At 42.1% G+C, this 22,251-nt stretch overlaps 2 protein-coding genes across 4 annotated transcripts in view; one reads left to right on the plus strand and one right to left on the minus strand.

Annotated features, from left to right (window-relative positions):
* The window catches only part of ACVR2A (activin A receptor type 2A), a 61,842-nt gene extending 57,562 nt beyond the window's left edge, over positions 1-4,280 (plus strand). For both annotated transcript variants that reach the window (XM_080599182.1, XM_080599183.1), the window contains one exon: positions 426-4,280. In XM_080599182.1, the coding sequence (XP_080455308.1) occupies positions 426-620 (195 nt within the window). In that variant the 3' untranslated portion in view covers positions 621-4,280. The remainder of the gene's footprint in view (positions 1-425) is intronic.
* A 2,068-nt stretch (positions 4,281-6,348) lies between these two features.
* On the minus strand, positions 6,349-22,247 carry ORC4 (origin recognition complex subunit 4). 2 transcript variants are annotated; one of them, XM_080599184.1, is made up of 14 exons: positions 21,773-22,247; positions 20,663-20,734; positions 19,763-19,839; positions 18,358-18,448; positions 15,869-15,944; positions 15,377-15,462; positions 13,650-13,698; positions 12,959-13,110; positions 11,074-11,247; positions 10,672-10,758; positions 8,966-9,074; positions 7,586-7,681; positions 7,437-7,504; positions 6,349-6,657 (listed from the first exon to the last, which is right to left on the minus strand). In XM_080599184.1, exons 2-14 carry the CDS (start codon positions 20,717-20,719, stop codon positions 6,469-6,471), a joined length of 1,311 nt encoding a protein of 436 aa, XP_080455310.1. In that variant the 5' UTR covers positions 20,720-20,734; positions 21,773-22,247; the 3' UTR covers positions 6,349-6,468. The 2 variants fall into 2 exon arrangements, with proteins under 2 accessions (XP_080455310.1, XP_080455311.1); XM_080599185.1 differs by having other exon boundaries at positions 22,171-22,235.
* Positions 22,248-22,251: the final 4 nt, after the last annotated feature.

Consider the following 22,251-nt stretch of genomic DNA (forward strand, 5'->3'; position numbering starts at 1 on the left):
TTCGCTGCTGTCAGATAGAAATCCCCTTTTGTGCTCCCTGATTTTCAGTGCAGTTCCATTCAGTCACTGAAGAGCTCACCCTCTCTTAGAGTGAGATCTGTTAAAATATCACCGTGACTTCACTAGCAGACTGCAGCACCGTGTAGCGAAAAGCGTTCACTCACTGTTGCATACATGGTTTCAATGGTAAAAAACAAATAAGGCGCAAGGTCCCATGGCTTGCCAGGTTTCAGAACAAACACGGCACAACTTCCCACTTAGCACAAGGGCTAGAACTGGGCAGGTACACCCTAAAACATGGTCTGCTAACGGGAATTGCTGGGCGACCTCACCTGCCTAAAGCTATCTGTGATAACCTGACCTGATACCTGCTATCACTGCGCGCCATGACTCTTCCTTCACTGTTGGGCTTGTGTTTGCTGCAGGGCATGGCGATGCTTTGTGAAACCATCGAGGAGTGCTGGGATCACGACGCAGAAGCCAGGTTGTCAGCAGGATGCGTAGAAGAACGGATTATCCAGATGCAAAAACTAACTAACATTATAACGACAGAGGACATTGTGACGGTGGTCACAATGGTGACAAATGTTGACTTTCCTCCCAAAGAATCCAGTCTATGATAGTTGCACTGGTCATGTCACTGACCAACAGGACTCTTCACTGGAGCTGCTAAAGCTGACGGGACTGCTCACGTCGTCACTGTTTTCTGTGTGAACCGAACGATAAGTCTCTCTGGAACATCATCAAGAGGTGGTTTTCCTTTATTTTCCCCTTCCTCCTCCCAAACAGGAATCCATGAGACTTTTTGCATTCCCTGCTTACACCTGAAGGACACGGGACTGAGGAACGATAACACGCTGTTAAGGAACTTAAATGAAGAATATGGACCTGTACTGGCTAATCACCTGTTTTAAAAACTGACATCAGATTTCTTAATACCTGTCGGAAGAGACTAATTCCTTAAATGAACTACTGTTATTTTTTTTAAATCAAACATTTCATTTCAGATTTAAAAAAGGGTAACTTGTTTTTATTGCATTTGCTGTTGTTTATAAAAATGACTATTGTAATGCCAATATGACACAGCTTGTGAATGTTTAGTGTGCTGCTGTTCAGTGTACATAAACAAAAGTAATCAAGTGGGATATAGCAAAGAGGCTTCCAAGTATTACTTAACCTCCCTCAACAAGGTATACCTCAGTTCCACCTCTGCTAAATTATGAGATTGACAACACTAACAAAATTTGAATAATAAATTGATCCATGTTTTGTAAATGATGTATTTCAAATTCACTGTGTTATTTAAAAAGGGTAAGCTATGCTTCATGCCAACAGTAAATGGCCATTCCTAAAGCAGTGTTTTTAGCCTTTTCTTGTACTAGCTTGTTGTGTATAAAAAAAAAAGTGCTGTTTATTGAAACAAAATTTTCCTTCTTGTTTTAGTTTAAAGCTTTTCTCTTACCTCCATTTCCCAGAATATCTCATACATTTATTTAATGGAATACTATTTAGGTTTGCTGTGTCTGAGGAATATTTGAAAACTTAAGCATGACTTTTTTAATTTTCTGTGAGCTATGACACTGGAAAGCTCTGAATCTTTTCTTTTTTTTTAAAGTCTTTCTCCTATTTATGTTTGTGACAAGGTCTGCCTAGTGTGTTTTCTGTTTCACTAAACAGTATGCAGTGGGTTCTGTATCACTGTTTCAGGATCACCTCAGGAAGCTCAATAACCCCAAACTCTTTACTCTCTGCAACTTCACTATACTTAAAGCTCGGTGCCGTCTGATCAGATGTACTTCATGTCTGTGATACAGAGGTTTATCCCAGAATTGTAATAAAAAATTAGAGCCAGAGTTTTCAGATAACAAATGCTTAAAAATTTCAGGGATAATTTAGTTACATGTAAAATATGCAATGACAAGTAAGAGGTAACGAATACCAATCTCCGTACCACAGACTCACAAAAAAATATGGAAAAACATTGAAATTGCTTTCACAACTCCCATGTTATTTTCAAGTGTAGGAAGTCATGCCTTATATTTAAGTTCCAAATTGACTGGTAGATAGGTGCCAAAGTGCTTCTCCGAAGTACTGTTTCACTACATTGATTTGATCTTCTACACTAATTTCCAAGTAAAATAAATTTTATAAACCTCTAGAGTACAGAACCACCCTTGGTTAGTGTATGCTGTGTGCTTTTACCCTTGTGTTTTGTTTGGTTTTGCACCACGCAGTCAGGGGCTTTCGAAAGAAGCTTTGAATGTTGCGAGTAGGAGCTTGCTGTGAATGTCATCTTGAGAAGCTGAGCCTCCAGCCACAGGACGCTCTGGTTTACGTGTGCATGAACTTAACCTCTGGGAACAACAAGAGCCATTACAGATAAAACAAGACCTAGGTCAGCACGCTCCTGGTAGGGAGGGAAGGAAAGGTGTCGTAGTGGTGCTCGTGTAACATCCACCCACCGCCCCCTGTCCTGGTGTTCGTCGTGTTTCTGCCTAAGGCTTCACAGAGCCAGAGGAACCCTGCTCTGAAGGGTGACTGGCACCGCAGGGTGCAACTCGGTGGTGTTCTGCTTGGTTATAAAAAGAAAAAAAAGTAGCTTGTGGCCACTTCTTTAACTGACAGCCTCATTTTGCTTCCATTTTTAAGCCAGGGATGCTATTTTACGCACACAGCAAGGCACAATCGTAGCTGCTGAGTTCTGAACAAAGCAGGATCCCGTCACTCTTTACCGAAGACCTCTGTGCTCCCATGGCGTTGTAACCCCATTACTGGGGAACGTGGAATAAATGCGGCTGATTTAATAATCTCTTACTCAAGATCTGATGCAAAAATTGGTCCTGTGTAAAATGTGCATCACCTCTCTTGGATCCTTTCAAAGTTCAGCTACTGCGGGCTCTGGCAGCAAGGCGCTGGGGGTGCCAAAAACACACAGGGCAGTGCAGGCTGCGCGGGCGCTCAGGGAAACTGAGCTGGCTTACCTGCGTGGTTTGGAACTGCAGCTGGGTGTCTCCGAGGGCTTAAACACTGTACTACGCTGAGGCTCCTGATTTTTTTCAACAGCATAACGTAGTACGGATACAAAAAGGAAGGCTGTTCATAGCATAAATGCTATTTAATTGGTTAAAAACAACTACCATCCCCTGAGCTGTTCTAGTCCCGCTGCTCTCACAGGGCATTTGGCTTTGCTTCCAGAGCATTGGGTATACAAGTTGAAAAAGGGCCTGAGCCAGCGTTTTACAAGTGAAAGCAGCAGCAGGTTTGGTGAGACTGATGCTAGTGGCCCTCTTTGGCATTATTTACTAGCAGCCAGTGACCAGCGGCCCTTACGGTCGCTAGCAGTGCAGCCAGGGGGTGTGCACTCCAGAGAGGCACCCCGTGCATGAGCTCAGGAAGAAAACCCCGTCCTCTGTGCCACGCTTTCAGCTGAGGGCTGCTGCAATGCCACTGCTGGGCGGGCCCCAGGGCTGACAAAGGAGCCAGGGCTCAGCCTCACCCAAAGTTTAAGCCCCACGCCACTTTCCCCCTTGTGTTGGTAGGCAAGGAGTTTTTCTATCCCATACTGCATGGCTTTGTACTCACTGCTATGTGCACCGCAGCATTTTGGAGCAGAGCCTGTGCCTCGTAGTTGTTGGAGTTGTGGTGGTCTGAAACTACACCTTAGGATGGGAAGTCACCGCCGTGGACCTGCTAGTTGAGGTTTGTAAAAGTCAGCGTAGGTTCAAGTACCGACTGTTGGTGTGCTACCTGAGGTTTAATCAGAGGGTAATAAGACACTTCCTGGTCATATTAGCATTTGACAGAATCAGTAGATTACCAGTTTGCTCTTTTTTTCCAGCTTCTCTTTTAAACCTCTTTTAATGTTTACTTTTATTAGGAACACTTGGTACAAAAAGCAGAAAGCTGTAACATAGGCTCATGGGCAAAATGATTCAAGTAGCATCCTTGATGGAACATCATTTACCTCAGATACTCAACCAGCAGTACTTTTTTTTTTTTTTTTAAACTTTTAAATGCAGTTTCAGTCCATATACTATTCGTTACCTCTCGAGATTTTGGTAAGCAATTATTTTAACTTTACTCTTTGTATTCGTCAGTGTTTTGGGCACAGGTTGTTGTACTACTGTCAAAACGTACTTGCTGTTTTCCTGCAAGTACTAAAAACAAACCAACCCCTCCCCACCCTCAATAAAGTGATTGTTAAATATTGTACAAATAAAAATGTATGCTCTTTCTCCCCCTACTTCCCCAAAAAGTTAAAATAAAAAATGTGACTACTATGACTTGCATATGCCTTTCTTCGAGTTGTAACACCTGGGGAGGAGAGACACGTACCTATTTCTACATATGGGGTAATTTTTAAGCGACGTGCCACGTTTTCTGGCAAAAAGGAAAAAAATAAAAAAGGGAAAGATGTTGTAGTTGAAATGCAGGTAGTGAAACAGAGGCAGAACCTGCCTCATGTCTCAGAACGGGGGCCTTCCCCGCTCCTGGCTGCAGCTTTTCAGCAGTGGTGGGCATGGAAGGGGCTGAGCTGACTTCCAGCAGCGCCAGGGCACCTTCAGGGAGAGGCTCGAGGGTCATCTCTTACCTGCAGCCCAGCGCAGCAGCCAGAGACGCGCCGAGGACCCGCTCGCAGGGCCGTGTCCCTTTGTGTCCCCGTTCCTGCCGCAGGGCCGCCACGAGCATGCGGCTGCCTCTGCTCGAGTGCAAGGGTTTGTGTCTGCAGGGCGTACTGCTGACCACACACGCTCAGAAGCGTTGGCTTCCCGGCTGAGGACGTTACCAAGCTTCTGGCCTTCGGCTTGAACTCGAAGTCAGTCACTGCTCTCCCTCTTAAAAACATCAAACTTCATCAGCCAGGCCTTTAAAAAAGCTGTGGAGATGATGTAAATGCTGCTCTGCTACACAGGGACTTTTCTTCCAGCCTGCACTATTGCTGTTGCAGTTTGTGTTTCTTCCAGAAGTGATACTAGACCACAGCTGGAATTAATAGTTTTCTGTGAAGCTATAAATCTGTCCTGGCCCCAGCATATACTAGATGTGAGGTTTCAAAACCATTCCTTACAGCAAGGAGTCCTGACCGTACAAGTGAGATTCAAGACAGCCTGTGGATGTGGCACAAAAGGTTTCATCAGCAGTGCTGCACCAATAACAATCTTACCCAACTATACAGTATTTCAGGCTACAAGACCCGTGTTTATGCTGGGATAAGCGCCCTCCCCATCACCACGCTCCCGGCCCATTACCAAGCTCCTCACATTAGGGACCAGACCGCCAGGACCAAGAGCCTGAGCAAAGGGAGCAGGGGAAGGGGGAGCTGCTTCCTTCCACCCCTACCTTCCCCACGAGATCTCTGAGCGCCGTCACGCACATCCCTGCGTTCCTCACCTTTCCACCTCTGACCAGATCCTGCTGCTGTTTGACAGAGAGTAAATGACAGGGCTGCACAGCAGGCTTATCACCCCCATAAGTTAATCACCTCCGTAACTTGTAAGCCAAGGGACCGTGCTTCCCTCTGAAGTCCACAGCCTGGGCTCCCTGCGGGGGGGCAGTAGGCAAACAGGTGAAGCCGGCTCCTGGCTCGGTGGCAACACCTGGTTCCAGAGCTAGCGTTGAGGGACTTCGATGGAAGTACTTTTGCTCAAAGTACTGCTCTATTTTTCAAGATGTGCAGATGACATCTTAAAAACTAATGAAGCAGTGAAGAGAGCAAAATAAACTAATCCTTCTGACTGAAAAGGGCTTCTGAGTGAAACCAGAGAGCGGTCTCCCAGGCATGGACAAGTCACTGAGGTTTCTTTGGCTTTTTGACGGACTGAAGTCACGGCTGCTAAAAACGCATACGACATCACAGACTTTAAGGCAAGAATGAGCTAACTCGCTCTATATTCAGGAAAATCAGTCTTCCCGCATCATCCTTTCTGAAACCTAACAGCACCATCGCGAGGACATCATGAGACAGCTGGACAACCTGGAGAGAAGGTGGGCAGGTAGGCGAGGCTGCCTCGCACAAACACACCACCTGCCAGACAAAGCTAGCTGTGACTAAAGGTTTAACTAAGCTTCACGTCACGTCAAAGCTGTACTAGAGATGGATCTGCACTTCAGAACATACGGCAGGAGACCTGCAGCTGGTTATCATCTAAAGCAGCCTCAATCTGCAATTTAGAAACTCAAAGTGCAATTGCTTTGATTTCTACAAAGCAGAAGTTGAGTGTGAAGGGAAAAGTTAGCACTGAGCTGAGCTACCCCGAGCATTTAGAAGTTCTTCCAATTTACGGCCATTACAAGATAACAGGACTGCGGTTCCAAAACCAACCAGCAAAGCAAAGTGAAGCAGCCTTCTTCCAACCAAAAATTTATTAATTTGACCACCCTACTGTGGGTAAACATTACAACTTCTAGAGTCTGCGGTTAACTCCAGAAGTTCTGATGTGGCAAGGGGTACCGTGACTTCCCAGAAGCTCACAACCAGCTGAGTGATGACGTTGCCCACTGCTTAACGTCTGTCGGGCAGTTTGGGTACACCTGCAGAGCATCCATGATCTGGTTGTTGTCCAAAAGCAGTTTCATTAAGAGGTACTCTCTCTGAGTACGCACTGATGGTCTTTCTATCGGTTTGACTAATTCCAGTTGCAGTAAGTGTTCGAATGCCTAAAAAAAAAGAAAAAAATAGGAAAAAAGAAGACAACCTCACTCCGGGCTGTACTGGTCACTTTGAATGACCTACGAGGCGCTGTTTTACCAGAAGCCTGGGGTGTGCTGTCCTGACGGACATTAAATGCCAGCTCCATTCAACCCTATGTCCTTTCTGACAGGCAGTAAAACATATGTGAGCTGAGCTACAATACAACTTTTCTTCTTACAGAAATAGTAATTAAAATCTCTTGTTTATATAGCCGAATGGGAATGACTTTGTTCCAATTAATCCAGAATAACAGTTCATTACAGGCACACAGCATTACTTAACTTTCTGTTTAAGTGTAACTGAATCATAATGAATCAGAAACCAGCTTAAAAGCAGCAAGACTAGAAGCTCTGGCTACTGAACTACTGATCATCGAGTTAAATTCATCAGCTGAAAATATCTGCGCAACCACCTGCTGGGCTGCTACGCTACAGCAGGATGAAATGCCGGACTGTCAGCGCCCCAAGCTGAAAAACTTGAAAACCACGAGTCCTTGCAATGTTTACTTGTTAGCGGGGCGTTTACCAGACCAACAAACTTCCTACCAGCCGGGCACCGACCAGCAGAGGGCAGCGCAGCACTGAGCAACACAGCCACGGGTCACATCTGTTCTGAGCAGGGTTTTCTCAACACCCTGAAGCATCCGCCCCTACTTCAAGGATTGTTTACGACTGTTCAAACGTGTGCTCTAGCAAAAGATACGCATCTGAATGCTTTAGAAAAAAAAAACACACTTCAGGTTTACCTTCATAACAACTGGCTTTTCGAAGTTGTACATGCAGTGCGCCTTCCTTTGGATGAACTTCTGAAATTCTGCGTCAGGAGGAGGAAGGAAAAGTTACTCGGGGTAAAGCAAGTGACTTAGCACGTGTACGATTCATGCATTTCTCTCACCATTGTAAACCATCTGGAAGTTAAACGGTTCTCCTTCATAAACATCATTTAAGTGTTTCATAGCTATAATTAGGCAGATTTCCAGGACAGACAAACCTAGAGGGAGAGACAAGAGCTCTAAATACCTCTCTTAAGCATATTTGAAGCGCAAGCAGTTCACACGCTATATTAACACTCTTTTTTTATGCTGTAGGCCTCACGTATTTGTGGGGTTTGTCTTCATAATTGTAACAAAATCCCAGAATTAAAAGCAGCTAGATGAAAGCAGAGCATTAGTTTTCCAGATATTTGAAGCAAAAACGTTACAGAACAGGCTGCTTCTGTCAAAACGCAAGAAATTTAAGCATAAAGGCAAAATCATCGCTGCAGACAAAGAAATTTTGGCAGCATCAAGACAACCTACATGCTACCGTACAGCATGTGATGAAATGAGAGTCTGAAGTTATTTGCTATTCAAATCTAAAGAAATGTTGCAGGGAATTACCTCCTCCGACAGAGAATCACAGGGTCGAGCCAAACCAAGGCCTGTAAAGTCTGGGAGCGGTGAAGAAGCAATCGGATAAAATTGATCTTTTCCTGATCAGGGAAGCAATTCGTCTTGTACCTGTATCTGGGTTTATATCCTCAGCAGCCATTTATTTCTTATCGTTTGTACAAGTTCCCAAATATTTATCAGAGAAACCTTGAGCGCATTGCTCAATGCATTTCACTTGCTGAGGTTTAAGGAAAACCCCTCGGCCCCTCACCACAAGCGGTTGGGTGAGAGCAGCACGAGGGGTTTTCAGGCTGCCCCAGCACGCCGACACACACCAGCGGTCAGCGCAGAAGCAGGAGAAGCTGGGCCAAATGCAGGTGGGTGCACACAGCCGCACCCCGCACAATTAAGAGCCCGTTCAAGCGCAGGCCGTTGCAATTCTCAGACGATTTATTGCCACAGCTCACAGCCCAAGCCCAGCAGTTCCCTCATGCTACCAGCGCCGGCAGAAAGAGGTCAGCCTTTCCCCTTCCTCCCTACGCACACGGACAGAAACGCTGTCCGGGGGGGTTCCCCATGCCACCAGTGCTGACTACAAACACGCCGGCTGGTGCCGAGAGCTGTCAGACACCCGTAGCGGGGCACTGGCTGAGCGCCCTGCACAGTAATATTTGCACCACGTACCATACAACTCAATTTCGGGTTTATTTTGCACCGTTAGGCCACACACATACAAATGCAAATCAGCGGGGAGCAGGCCGATAGATGTATTCCCCAAACAGCTCACACCAAGAGGCATCGGTGCATTACGCGGTATCCCTTACATCTGAATTCCCGTGAGGCACCTGATGCTTTCCAGAGTCTTTAGAAACACCTGGGAGAAAAATAAAAAACCTGAGCTTTACCATGTACAATATTTGCTTTGGAGTCCATTCTGTACTGCTTGCTTGCCTCCTGAAGATCTGACGCAGTGATAAGCGGGTGATGCACAGTAACGTTACTTACAGCAAGCATCTAAAAATAAAGCAGAAGACATTTTTCACTTAATTACTAATTACCAGGCACACTTTCTGCTCCGAGATGGCATGCAGAACACATTTCCCCTGGAGTCACCTACTGGAAACATTAATGAATAAACCCTGCACGCGCAGTAGGTTCGTACCAAAACCCCTGTAAATAGCTGGTAGCTACAACTACGCTTTGCCAGGAAGGTTTTCCTGGCTGAAAACTTTAAAGCCTCCTCACTAGAGGACATAAACACTCATTAGCTTGTTTGTATTAGCTTCAGTGGATTAGCATACTTCAGTGATCGCTGTAAGAAATGACTTACAAGTCTTTAACATGTACCTTTGTACACAGCTACTCGTGCCACCGCTAGGAAAGTCTGAAGACAACTCTCAGACTACAGAACCCAAGTTACCAACTCAGAACATTTAACAGACAGTTTCACGTAGCTGCAATTTGAATCTTTAACAATCTTCAGTTGCTTGTCGCAGGAAGTGAGTTTTGAACAAGTGTAGGTTAACGCATACACAGTTAACCGACCTCCTGACACCACTCTTCCAAACCTACTGGTTATCTACGAGCCTTTATACGTAGCAGCTACACCGCAGTGATCTTCACTTGCTCTTCAGTAGTTTAATATTTATTGGGTTAGAAAAACTGGCTTTTAGTGACTACCTCCTACTTTCTGCAGGGCTGTGTAATTCAAAAATGTTTATTTCATGCATTTAATTGAGATCTTTCCCTGAGAACATCCCATGCTATCTACCACCAGTCTTTCCCTTTCTTCCTTTCCTTACGGATGTCAGCACAACAGCCTCAAAAGCAGCACGATGATTCAGCCTTCCGCAGGAACAGAACGAAGTTTTAGATTATAAAGGCTAATGGGAATCTGAACAGGGAAGAAGGGGAGGGGCGAAGAAATGCCAGCTCTAGGACACGAACAGACACGCAGCGTGGAGGGAAGTAGAGGAAACAGACGACAGCATTTGCTGCAAGTCACTGCCCTCCCTACTTCAGGGCTAGAGGAATCTGTGATTGAGCAGTCAGCACCCGAACGGAGCTGGGAACACCCAGCACCCTCAGGTTTACCAGTTTGAAGGCAGACAGACACACAGCTGACTGCGTGAAGTCACCCACGTGAAAGAAGCCATGGGGAAATTGATCTGCGAAAGGCAAAACTGGATTCTAACAGCTCGGTTATCAGCAACGTAGTTCTTATGTAAACAAATTATTTAGCTTTGCTAAAAACAGTAACTTTTCCAAGACTTTCAAAGGGAATTTCAGAAGGAAAGTATTTTGACAGTACTTCACCTACAATATTGTTTTATAAATTGAAAGACTCCGCAAAAGTTACTTTGAATAACAAAAAAAAAAATCACAATTTCAATTAAAAAGTAAATCCTCATGAAGCATTTGCTATAAAAATCAGAAGAACTCAAATTTGTTAATAAAGCATGGACTGATAAAGCACGCAAGAAACCAGTACTGTCAGAAGCCTGCTCATCAACAAGATGTTTCAAGTAAAGGTCCAATAACTGGACTGAAAAACTCACGTGATATATACAAATTACTTTAATTCATGAAGAAATTATATCCAAATACATACCAACAGTAAATGAAGCGAACGCAGATCTTTGGTGTAGTGAAAAAGGTTCTGCAGCACGTCTTGCACAGTTTTATCTACAGACAGATGCTTAAAAAAAAAGGTATTTTTATCATCTCTGCAAATCATGTCCTATGCACATGAAAAAACAGTAGTTAGCTAACTTTTAAAAAGAGCTCAGCTGACACTGAACGATATAGTTCTTCATGTCTAACCTTAACTTTTGGTCTTGTGTGACACTTAATGTGCCCAAGCTTCAGTAAGATTACCTGTCACAATTTGGTTTATCCCATATCAATCTCAAATAGTGAAGGGAAATGCTAGTATAAAGTAAAAGCTTTACATTTATAAAATGGTGTTACTTTAGAAGTTTAACTAAAACCAAATATGAAGAGCTTTAAATACCTGAACATTATTATTCCATTTTTGTGCAAAAGTCTCATCAGGAAATTCAGCAGGAAGAGAAAGCTGTTCCTTGAATATTCTAACATACTGTTTGAAATCAAAGGAATTGATCACATAGATCTGTCGGTGAGAGAACCTTGATTTTACTCTCTTCTCCAAGAGCTCCAGGATATCCTTGTAAAAAGCAATAACAATATTTTTTTTAAAAAGCGGATACATATAGTGCATTCTTTGCTACACTAAAAACTAGAATAAAAAAAAAAAACACCAAAATGCGTTTTAACACAGATCCAACATGACCTTTGCTAATTATTGCCATCGATGTGCCTTGAAATGCCTAACAACTAGCCATTTACCCAAATCATGTGGTGCATACATCATACGGGATAATTAGTTGCTAGGATACCCAGCAAATTTCTCCATAGATTATGTAAATATTTCAGTTACTTAAGTCTGCGTTCAAGATGTTTCAGCCTATCAGGGCTCTCGACAAGTTGTCTGTTTAGTAGAGACGTAGGCTGGCAGCTGTCAGCTCACATGCCTTTTGTCAGACTGAAAGAATCCAGCTACAAAAAATTAAGAGCCAACACGGATCTTTTAAGATTGTCACACAGACCTAAGCAAGCCTGCCATCAAGTTGCTGGTTGAAGGTAATAGAGAAAAGCTTATTTTTCTCAGAACCAACAGCAACAGATTCGCACCCGAAGCAAGCTGTGGGATTCAACCATTTAGAGAAACACAGCACTACTCCCCTACCTTCTACTGGGACAGAATGCTTATGCTGTTTCTAGGAATTCTGGGCAGGCAACAAAAAAAAGCTTTCAGAATACTAAAATTCCTCACCAGAGTCCACAGAGCACCAACAGTGCGAAATACTGAAACTCCTTTTCATTTAGAAGTCACACTGAACAGGATGAGCAGCTGAAGAAAAACTCAGCAGCCACAGCTATCACAGCCATGACTCAGTTTCCAAAGGCTCTGCCTTAATTAGATTCAAAAGCAGAGCAATACCAACTTCTAATTTAGAGGTGATGAGGATACCAAACTTGGACAGCAACGAAGCAAAAAGACGAGGCTGCAATTTATTAGATCAACTATTAACTATTCTATTAGCTTCTAACAATTTGCTCAGCTAAATATCACCCAAACCCAGTCAACCTCAGACTGGGGCCTTGATGGAAGCCTAGATGATCTGTAAGGTCCCTTCCAACCCAAACCATTCTGCGACAGAATTATTATTGCTTTTACCATAACCCTGTCTTTTGCAACCAGAATAGTCTGAGAAAAACAGTGCATCTTTTAATTATTTTTTAATAACATATCAGCTACTACAGTGTCAGCAAGTATTATTTCACAGTATACACATCTGTCCACAGTTCCTTATGATGTAATTGTAGTGGTCACAAGTTTAATATGAATTTCAAATCCATCTTAAACATGCTCCTGTTACAGAAAAAGTACCCTACTGAAGTGTTTGCTTAAAAAAATAAATAAATCCCTTGTCCTCAGAAAAATGATTTAAATACAAGCCTATTCTTACCGATTGGTCACCAGAAAACGGAAACGCAGAGGAGCCTCTTCAAAGAGTGAACGGCAGTATAATGTGAAACAGCCATAAGGATAAATACAGATCTTCTGTGGTAGCCATAGGACAACGGTCCTGTGTCTCCTTAGAAACCCAAACCCGCTCCTTCAGCTGCAGAACTGGAGGCTTCGCAATTTTTTGGTCATCTGTTTGCCCTCAACACTTTTTATTTTTAAACTCAAAAGTCAGACCAACGGGTAATTGAGAAAAGTTTCTTAGTGAACTAAGTGAAGTCTCAGGAGCAGAAAAGAGAAGACACCAACTAAGAAAGCTGAAAACTTTGGGATTGCAATTTCTTACCTGTCTACATGTGAGTCCAATAACTGTTACTGGAGTCTGTGCTGACTGGGATATATCAAACAGGTTATACAGCAGCGTCTGATTCTTGTGATGAACAAACAAGTCAAATTCATCCAGTATAAACAAGACTGGACAACTGCTGGTTCTGTTTCCTGAGACAGCAAGTTAGAAAATGAGTATGGTAACATCATCATTTCTACAGCCTTCACAACTTCTGCTTTTAACAATTTACGTCTTCTTTTAGCTATCTCACTAGGCCATCCTTTCACATATCTATTGCACATATGTACATCCTTTCACACATGTTTTGATTGCTACAACAGTAAAAAGAAAAATACATGGAAACTGGCTAAGGTTTGTGCTGTTCTGCCAAGCATCATGTCCAGTTGCAAGGAAAGAGTTATTTCTATGGCTATTTTTTAGAAACGCTATTTTTAATAGCTTCAGTCAGAATAAAAGAATCTGTCCTTCACAGCTGACCATTGTATGTAAACTTTATGGCATCAGCTGAGTTAGGTCCATACTTGTTTGGCATTACACATTTTTTCCATTATTTTGCAACCATAACGTTCTTGGGCAAGACCTCCTTACGCCACTTGTACAAGTAGATGAAGAAACATCTGTATTCTAGCTTCTCAGTCAAGTGACAAACAGAAACACGCAGTTTCAGAACAGGGATAGTCGTGCTTACCTTTCCTTAAAGCTTCAAGGAGGAACGCAAGATTTTCAGCAAAACTGCCCTGTACAGGGAAAAGAGATTCACAGTATTTTTTCAGTGTCATTCTCAGAATACGACTACATCAAGTTCAGGCATGTACTGAAGCTCATCTCCTTCTCAAACCCTCCTTTCAAAACCAGGACATATATGAAATTTACAAGGTTACTTCATATTGTATAACCACAAATGCTTCAAGCAAGTGAAGAAAACTGATAGGTAACTCTACTTTGATCCATGTTTTTCAGCCTGAAAATCCCAAACTAATTGCCTCAGGCATAAATTAGCGATCAGAAGAATGTTTGTATTAAGCTAAATTTACAGGTAGCTTTATCTTTTCCTTAAACAGCTACTGCATTCCCAATTTCCCATTTACACATAGGCAACAACTGCCACATAATGGGTTCTATTAAGAATGAGTATGCGGGTTATTAATTTGCAACCTTATGAGATGGAAGCATCACATTCATGTGAACAGTGAATTGCTAAGACTACCCTGCTTTATTTACACACACATTGACACGCTTTGTGGCGTACAAGTTGCAAGGCAAGAAATAATAACTGAAGACCACAAACCCTACTGAAGAATGCAGATGAACCAATTTACTCTCTGAAAGTGAACTGCAGAAGCTAAGAAAGAAAAAGTTTCTATGGACAGAAGCAAGGGCATTCCTGCAAATCAGTGTTTGCAACAGAAGGGAATAGACAGCTAAGGGTTTAAAGTAGTACTCCACACTAAGTTAAAGGAGAAAAAAGTACTTTGAAAGCTGCTTCGAGTTCTCTGATGAAAAGGGAAGGCTTTCAAACAGCTATACTGACACTAAATACTTGCCATTTCATTTTATTTCTGCAGTTATATTTGGGAAAATTTTAGCTCAGCGCCAAAAACAGTTGTCCGTTTTCTGCATCTAAAAATCATCTGGGGTAGCTAGAAAATCAAAGATAACAAAGCCTACTAACTACAACTGACAGGTCGTCTTGTATTCCACACTGCCTGCAGCCTCGTCCTCCGGAGCACTTCAGCTGTTCTCCTTATTACTTCAGTACTAGTTTAACTAGGTTTCTTATCTTTGGGAAAAAGTCAATAGAGGAAAACATTTTGAAAGAATTTCTATGCAAAATGAGAACTCTAAGATGACAGCAATCTGGATACATATCCCTACGAAATAGGAAAGCTTTCAAATATACTAAAGATACCGTTTTTTTGGCCAGTTAATTTGCCTACTCTTTTGTCTTGAGCTGTTATAAAACAGATGTTTCCAAAATACTCTAATCCTCTGAACACAGTCTCTTTGGAATGCTTAATATTTGTTTCGTTCAGAGGCTGCAACTAAGTTTTAAGGGAGCCTTTGCATTCCTCTATTTGTTTAAATTGAAATGTATGTTTTTTGAAAAAGTATTCATTAATACTCCTCAACTAGCAACATCCAACACCTGTGTAGAACACGCTTTTTGCCTTGAAGTGTTTGTAACCCAGGGTCATTATAGGCAAAGACTTTTGCAGCACACCACAGCCATCAATTTCTATTTATATTAAAAGACAGAGCTTTGGGAAGACTGGGCCAGCCGACTCATTACTGAGAGTTAATGAATTCGCTCTCAGTGCCTACTCAGTCTCAACGAGCTGCATCCTCTACCACTAGTTTTCTAGGCAAGGATTTTACAGGCAGATAAGCAAAGAGCATAATGAAGTCAATACTTACAAAAACTTTATCCCCAACCACATTTTCCAGGCGCAACTGTCTGGTGATCTCCTTCAGGGCCACTTTATCATTAGTCTGCAAAAGCCCTGAAAGAAAACGATTTTTCGTGAAGAGCTGGCAGTTCTCTCTCACTCCAAGCAGCCGCATCTACTGCCACTAGAAGCTCACTCAGAAGCTGCTCTCAGTTTCAAGCCTGACAGAGCTAGACCCTTTTAACAATTAAGGCTAGACAAGTAAGTTCCCACATGTAATACAAAGTTACTTCAAAAAATTTGTTCACAACTGAACTGATTTTCAACATTTTGAGAAAAAGCCAATTAAAGCACGTGAGCTGTCTTTCTATAGATGCCAAGAACAACATTTGGGAGCTCACAGATGAGCGCGTCCATATTTGAGACTAGATTGTACCTGCTGAAACCAGAACTCTTGTTAAGTGCATACCATAACACAGCAACTGCACGTAACGTATCAGAGCAGTACTGTACTACTTGCCATTCAGACGAACTTCCAAGAGGTTCTCTCTAACTTGTTTGATTTCCATGAGATCTTTCAAGACATGATTTAGTAACTAGGAAAAGAGAAACAAAATCACTTTACGACAAGATTAGTGGATTAACAATTTAAAAAAGCTACAAACTGGTATTATCAGATAGGAAACAGTATGCACGGTTGAGTTCGGTAACAAAATCTTTTGAATATTTTCAAAAGTATTAAAGTTACATTACTACCATGACTGTAGCAATTACATTTGTTCATTCTGCTGAATTATTAATGGAAGAAATATCTCCAGTATTTTAGTCTCTACATTTTTGAATCAATATATCGAGCTTTTGCTTCAACCAAAGCTTTAAGAGTCCAATATGCAACAGAATTTGTCTTCCAACGTAGTGCAGTATTCAGCTTCATTAGATGCTCTAGAACAAAAATCCCCGCTTTGAATCTTTAAAGACACTATGCTTGCTTACTCTTTTCATCTTAAACTTCAGAAGCATGAGACAAAAATTAAATTGTACACGTTCACATCAACTACTGCTTATAAAACTTAGGGGTCCCAAATTTACAGTCCATCAGTGCCAAGTCTTTCAGAGCTTGCGCTTGGTAAAAAATCACGAAGCGTTGTATTAAAACATTCATAAACAGATGGAATCTTAACTTTTTGTTCACTCACTGCTTCTTGTCCTTTACTTCCCCCAGCCGAAAATTTGCAGGTCCTATCTATGTATATGTATAAATATATCTGTATATAGAATTAAGAGATGTTCTTATAAAAAACTTATTCTCTTAATAGGAGAAAAATCATTTCTCATTTACTGGCATTCTGGCAGGAGGATTCACAAATTTTCATCTTTCCTATCTTTATGTAAAGGGTTTAAAAAACAATTGAATCCTTAATAAATAATAATAGCTTGTGTTTTAGAAACTAGGGGTGGGTGGTATGGGGAACAACATGTGTGGCAGATTGGTCTGTTTGGGGTTTTTTGTTTATTTGCCTTTTTTTTTTAAAGCTTTCACCTCTGCTCCAATTTACCCACAGTATAAAGCTCATCTGTGTTTTTCTATTGCTGTTGTATTTTGAAGCAGATACAGTTAACTGACTCCTACTACAGGTACCAACAGTTAGTATACGAACACTCCGAACAAAAAAAAAAAAAAAGGCTTATTTCCTTGGTTTGTCAAGTTTATGCACCGTAAGAAGATGTCATCCATTCTGGCTAGCTCCCTACCCAACAATTACAATTGTACTCTCAAAGGCTACATTGCACACACATGAAAATCCAAGAAATATTTTCTGCACAGTGAGAGTGCTTGTTGTTTAACTAATGAATTTGTAAGTCTAAGAAAGGAATGATCAGCTCCAGTTTAAGACTAGTAAGCAGTCTGTAGGTGGAAGAATCCTGATTTGATATTGTTTTTTTCAGCCCTTTTTCCCCTCCTTCAAAGCATTTTGGCAATTATCCTTCTTCTGAAGTGCCATGGGTAATGGAGGAAGGTAACAACACAGACTGTTTTTGAAATGCAAAATAACAAAGCCATCAACAAATTGGCAGAATGATTTCAAGTGTCAGCTGTATCACAGGCACGTTTACCATCTATAAATTCATTCCTGTTCAACTGCATTCGAAACATTGAAGGCCACTCGCTCTAGCAGTTGCGAAGGCTCCCAAAGTCCATCTCAAATACTTTCTTTGGTAACAACCAACCTATTTATCAATCACATACTCATGTAAACATAAGAGATTTATGCCTTTCCATAATAAATATATTATAACTTAGATAGCAATGGTCTCTGACAAGTTTCAAATGGGATTAAGACACATTACCATTCTCTACATATCAACAGCTACATAGAAATCCACCCTCAAATCCACTCCCTTCGGTTTTTGGATGCCTTTTCAGTCATCTTTACAGAGGCCTGATAGCAATAGTGGGTGAACATTTAAAGGACTTGTCAAACAAAACCTGACTGTAATCAAAGATGAACTCTTCTGTGGCAAGAACCATGGCAGAAGTGTAACAGGAGAAATGCCAAAAGAAGACAGAACCTATGATGCTGGCAGGTTACAGAGCAACAAACAACTTGTTCCGATAAAAGAATTTACATTTTTCAAGTTTGGGGCACCTGTAGTTACGTCATAAGACTTGGTAAAGACATGCGAGGGATTCCAAAACCATGCATACTTCTACAAGTCACTGCAAGGTTGGACAGGCCCATGTTTTTGTCAGCTGCACATGAAGTTATTCATTTTATAAAATTACTCTGTGTTTGAGAAGTTTCAGATTTCTCCATACTGTTATTCAACAGGATTAGCCCATAAGAAATCCTAGAACATTTTCACGTTATGTGTAAACAACTAGCAATTCCCTCTCTAAAAGCAGGCATAGAGATGAAAAATCAGCTCCAAAAGCTCTCACGACTTCAGTGGGGTCATCTACCTCATGCTTTATTTGACTTTGTATAAACTTTTAAATGGTGTTTATACCGCAGTCTTTCCTGATCCACGGGGTCCAATAATGAGGGCAGAATTACTTTCTCCATGAACTGTAGTTCGCTTCAGCAGTTCCAGCAGATGTCTGTGATGAAAACAGTATTGGGTTAAACTTCAAACCAGGCAACATTCACTGAAATGATGGAAAAATCCAAGAATTGTTACCACCTAAGAGAAAACTCGATACATTTCACCTTGTTTTCAGCATTCAAGGCATGCAAAATGCAATACAATGAAGTAAAAAAGGCTGAGTGATAAGATCTCTTAAAGTATTTTGAAATACTAAAACATGCAGGAAACGGGAATATCACTCATTCATCAAGTTCTACAATTCTCTACCACAAAAGAACAAACTTAACATTAATTTCTTTAAAAAAAATAAGGTCATTTTATGTGACACCACTTCTAAAGGAGTCATCATGGTACAGCTGTAAATAATGCGTACATTTTTGTCCACTCTTTGAGAGCTAACTCTGGCAAAGAGCCCTGATACATCTTAGGTAAGAAAAACTAGACATTGGGAAGTTTGTTGGATTTTCTACCCGGTGTTACCCATCAGCAGTGGCATATTAGGGGGAGTCTGCAAACAGACCGTTTTCAGAACCCCAATATAAAGAGGGGTGGCTTGGTTTGTTGCACACTAACATCACAGTAACGCATGTTCCCAGAACAATATACACGTCTATGTGGTATCTGCACGCGTATTACGCTACACTACTTTAATAACCCAAAATGTCGTTATTCTTCCCACGGAAGGAAAGGAAACTCATGCTCAAGTTCAACTTCTATAAACTACTTCTAAAAAAAACAATGTGATTCATGGCTAAAACAAGCTCCTTAGGTACTTGTTTGTTATTCACAGACTTTGACCTTGTAAGTGCAGAAGGATTAGTAATAGCGTGGAGTTATTGTAGCAGTCTCTTCTGTCTCAGTCTCTTCTCCCTAACGTTAACCTTTACATCTGGACCCTGAGAAGTCAATTTGATTCAAATATCGGTCTCCACTTCAAGAAACATGATGTTGGCATCCAAGGTTTAAGATCAACTTTTAATGCTTAATTTCCTATACACAAGGGTATTTGAAATGACTATACAGATTCACAACAAGAGAATTTAACTTTTTGCTTGGTCAGATCATTAAACACTGTCTTAGAATATACCCTAAAATGATATTTCAGGCTCAAAAAAGCATTTCAGGAATTACAGAATTTGAACAAAGGACAACACAGACCAACAAAAGAGCAAGTAACAGTTGTATAAAGCCCAAGAGAAACAACTCTTAGAAGGATGGCACTGCAAGTCATCTAAGCCTGTATAATTTAGAAAAACGGGGGTAGCAGACTGATTATTTTTAATTCTGTGGCTAAAATAGAAATTATTAGTTGGATCTGCTCACTCACCTGTACTGATGTTCAGTCCCAAACAGTTTTCCAGTAGCATAATGGTGACACAACCTTTCACGTAACAGTTTTTGCACCTATGGATGCAACACAAGACTCAAAACCAATGCTTGGTGTTTCACACCCCAGAATGTACCAGGAACGTAATTACTGCAGTAAAATAATAGCAAAATATGCATACAGCTGCTCTACGTGCAAACTTCAGTTGTTTTCAACGGCACAAGGCCTTGAAAGTATGAATAACGTTGTCAGAAGCAGAACTTCTAACAGACTCTCCATAGCAGAAAAGAGAATAATTCAATCCACAACAGCAGCGTGAGTCTTTGGTCCCTCTGTTGCAATTCCTTTCCTTCACCCCCAAAGGGATGTTATACCAGTCTCTAAAATTAGGTCAGCACCACATCTAATTCATAGGTGCAAGAAAACGTGTACCAGCACACTTCAGCATCACCGTGTATTTCTCCCTACCACTTGCTAACAGGCTTTTGGTATCTTGGAAACATGGTTCCTTCTGACACCCAACTTTTAACTCAGGATGGAACTATCAGCTTTAGGTGGTTGGCTGAAAAATAAGCACACAGATACACTCCCCAGCAAGCGTAAGTAATGGATAAAAGAACGCTAAATATCTATTTTGCACATAATTCCACTTTACGAAAGGAGATCTTTGCTTAATACATGAGCTGTGTTTGTCCATCTCATTTTTCATTTACCTTTCCTTCTGCTAAATCCCTGTTAACTTAATTACTAGATTTATTTTGGTTTAATGAATGATTCAAAGACAGCCTGGTCCATCCACAAGTGAAAGCGTTCTTCTACGAAGGGCTAGTAAAAACCTACAGAATTACGTGGATGGAAAGGTTTCACACTTTAAAACCAGCTAATAAAGATGTTACTGACCTGTGAAATGCATTCTCCATTTGTACTGATGCTCTCCTTTGACTTACGTTTACTCATTGCAGAAGTTTCCACCTTTACATAAGAAAACAGAACTATAATTATTTGGAAAACAAATTAGTTTAGTGTACGTTACTCACAAACTACGTAACGCACTGAATTTACTACCACAAACACAGGGCAACCACTCATTTTTGAGAACTGTGGAAATAACAAACATCTTCTTCTTAACAGATATAGATGTAGGAGTTCATCTTGTAGAAAGATAAATGCATTTTTAATTAATTTCTGTTCAGAAATTGTATACAAACATAGATTTGCTTTAGGATGCTTCTCAATACAATGCAAACGGTACTTCAAGTAATTGACGTGAGACCAAACAGACTTCCAAGCTTTTCTAGCAAGTTCTTCAGATAACGGCAAAGACAACAGCCAACTGTCTGTGAACGATGAGCCAAGTTCTGCGAAGAGAGCACAGCCATGCACAAGCTGATCGTGTGCAGAACCAGGGGTGGCACAGCTCGTGCACTGAGGCTCACTCTGCAGCGTTCCCATCTCTTTGGGCAGGAGCCGATCTCAGATTATTGTGCACAATCAGCTCCGTACTCCTCGGTAAGGTGCACTAACACATGCGTTTACCTTCTCCTGTGACTGTCACAAGCAATGTATTCATCTTAAGACTATTTAGGGTAGTCTAAAGTAATAAATATATGCTGCTGGAGCTGGAGCAAGCTATAGGCGTATTGTAACATGCTTTTAAAAGTACAACTGGCTCTCCATCTTTCTACCCGTACAGCTACCGTGGTGTGACTCCAATAATCTGGGGAAGCACAGAGGAAACAACCAGCACAGCTCCTCCAGACATACAAAGAGAAGCCCACGATGAAAACTTCTGCAGCGCTTCAGCCCAGGGCACGTCTGTGCAGGCTCAGGCCCTCAGCAAAAGCCCGGACACAAGCCCTGGGCAGCCTGAGGGGGCTCAGTGTGATGCGGGAGGGTGGCACGGCCACTTCACGGCGCCTGGATGTACCAAAGCTGGACTGAAAACACTCAGTGACTGAACGTGCTACTCTGTGGGTAACTGAAGAAATCTTTCTTATTACCTGCACCTACCTGGTTAGAATAAAAAAAAAAAAAAGAAAAAACGGGAGCAAGTCTTTTTCCAGGGGTTTCTTCCAGTCACTTTTTAAAGCAGCAACGCGGGGTTTGGAGGCAAACGGGACGGGGGAGCCCTCACGATCAGCACCAGCACCCCGCACCCGGTCAGCACGGCCCCGTTCCCGTCCCGTGAGGCACCGGACCGGTACCACAGCGATACCGGACCGCTACCGGACCCACCACAGCCCCCGTCCCTCAGCCGCTACCGGCTTCTGCCGGCTTCACCCCTTCCACAGCAGGTCCCGGCCTCCGAGGCCGCCTCCCCGTGCTCAGAGCCTCCCTGGGGGCCCGTCCCGGTCCCCAAAATTTCCCAAAATCCCCCCCAACCCCCCCGCTCCCGCCCCGTCCCTCACCTGAGGCACCGCCGCCCCCCTCCTCCCATCACCCCCCGCGCCTCCCTCCCCCTCCCCTCCCTCTCCCCCCACCACGTGACC

Source organism: Anser brachyrhynchus (assembly GCF_964034855.1).
Source record: "Anser brachyrhynchus genome assembly, chromosome: 7".
NCBI classification, from domain to species: domain Eukaryota; kingdom Metazoa; phylum Chordata; class Aves; order Anseriformes; family Anatidae; genus Anser; species Anser brachyrhynchus.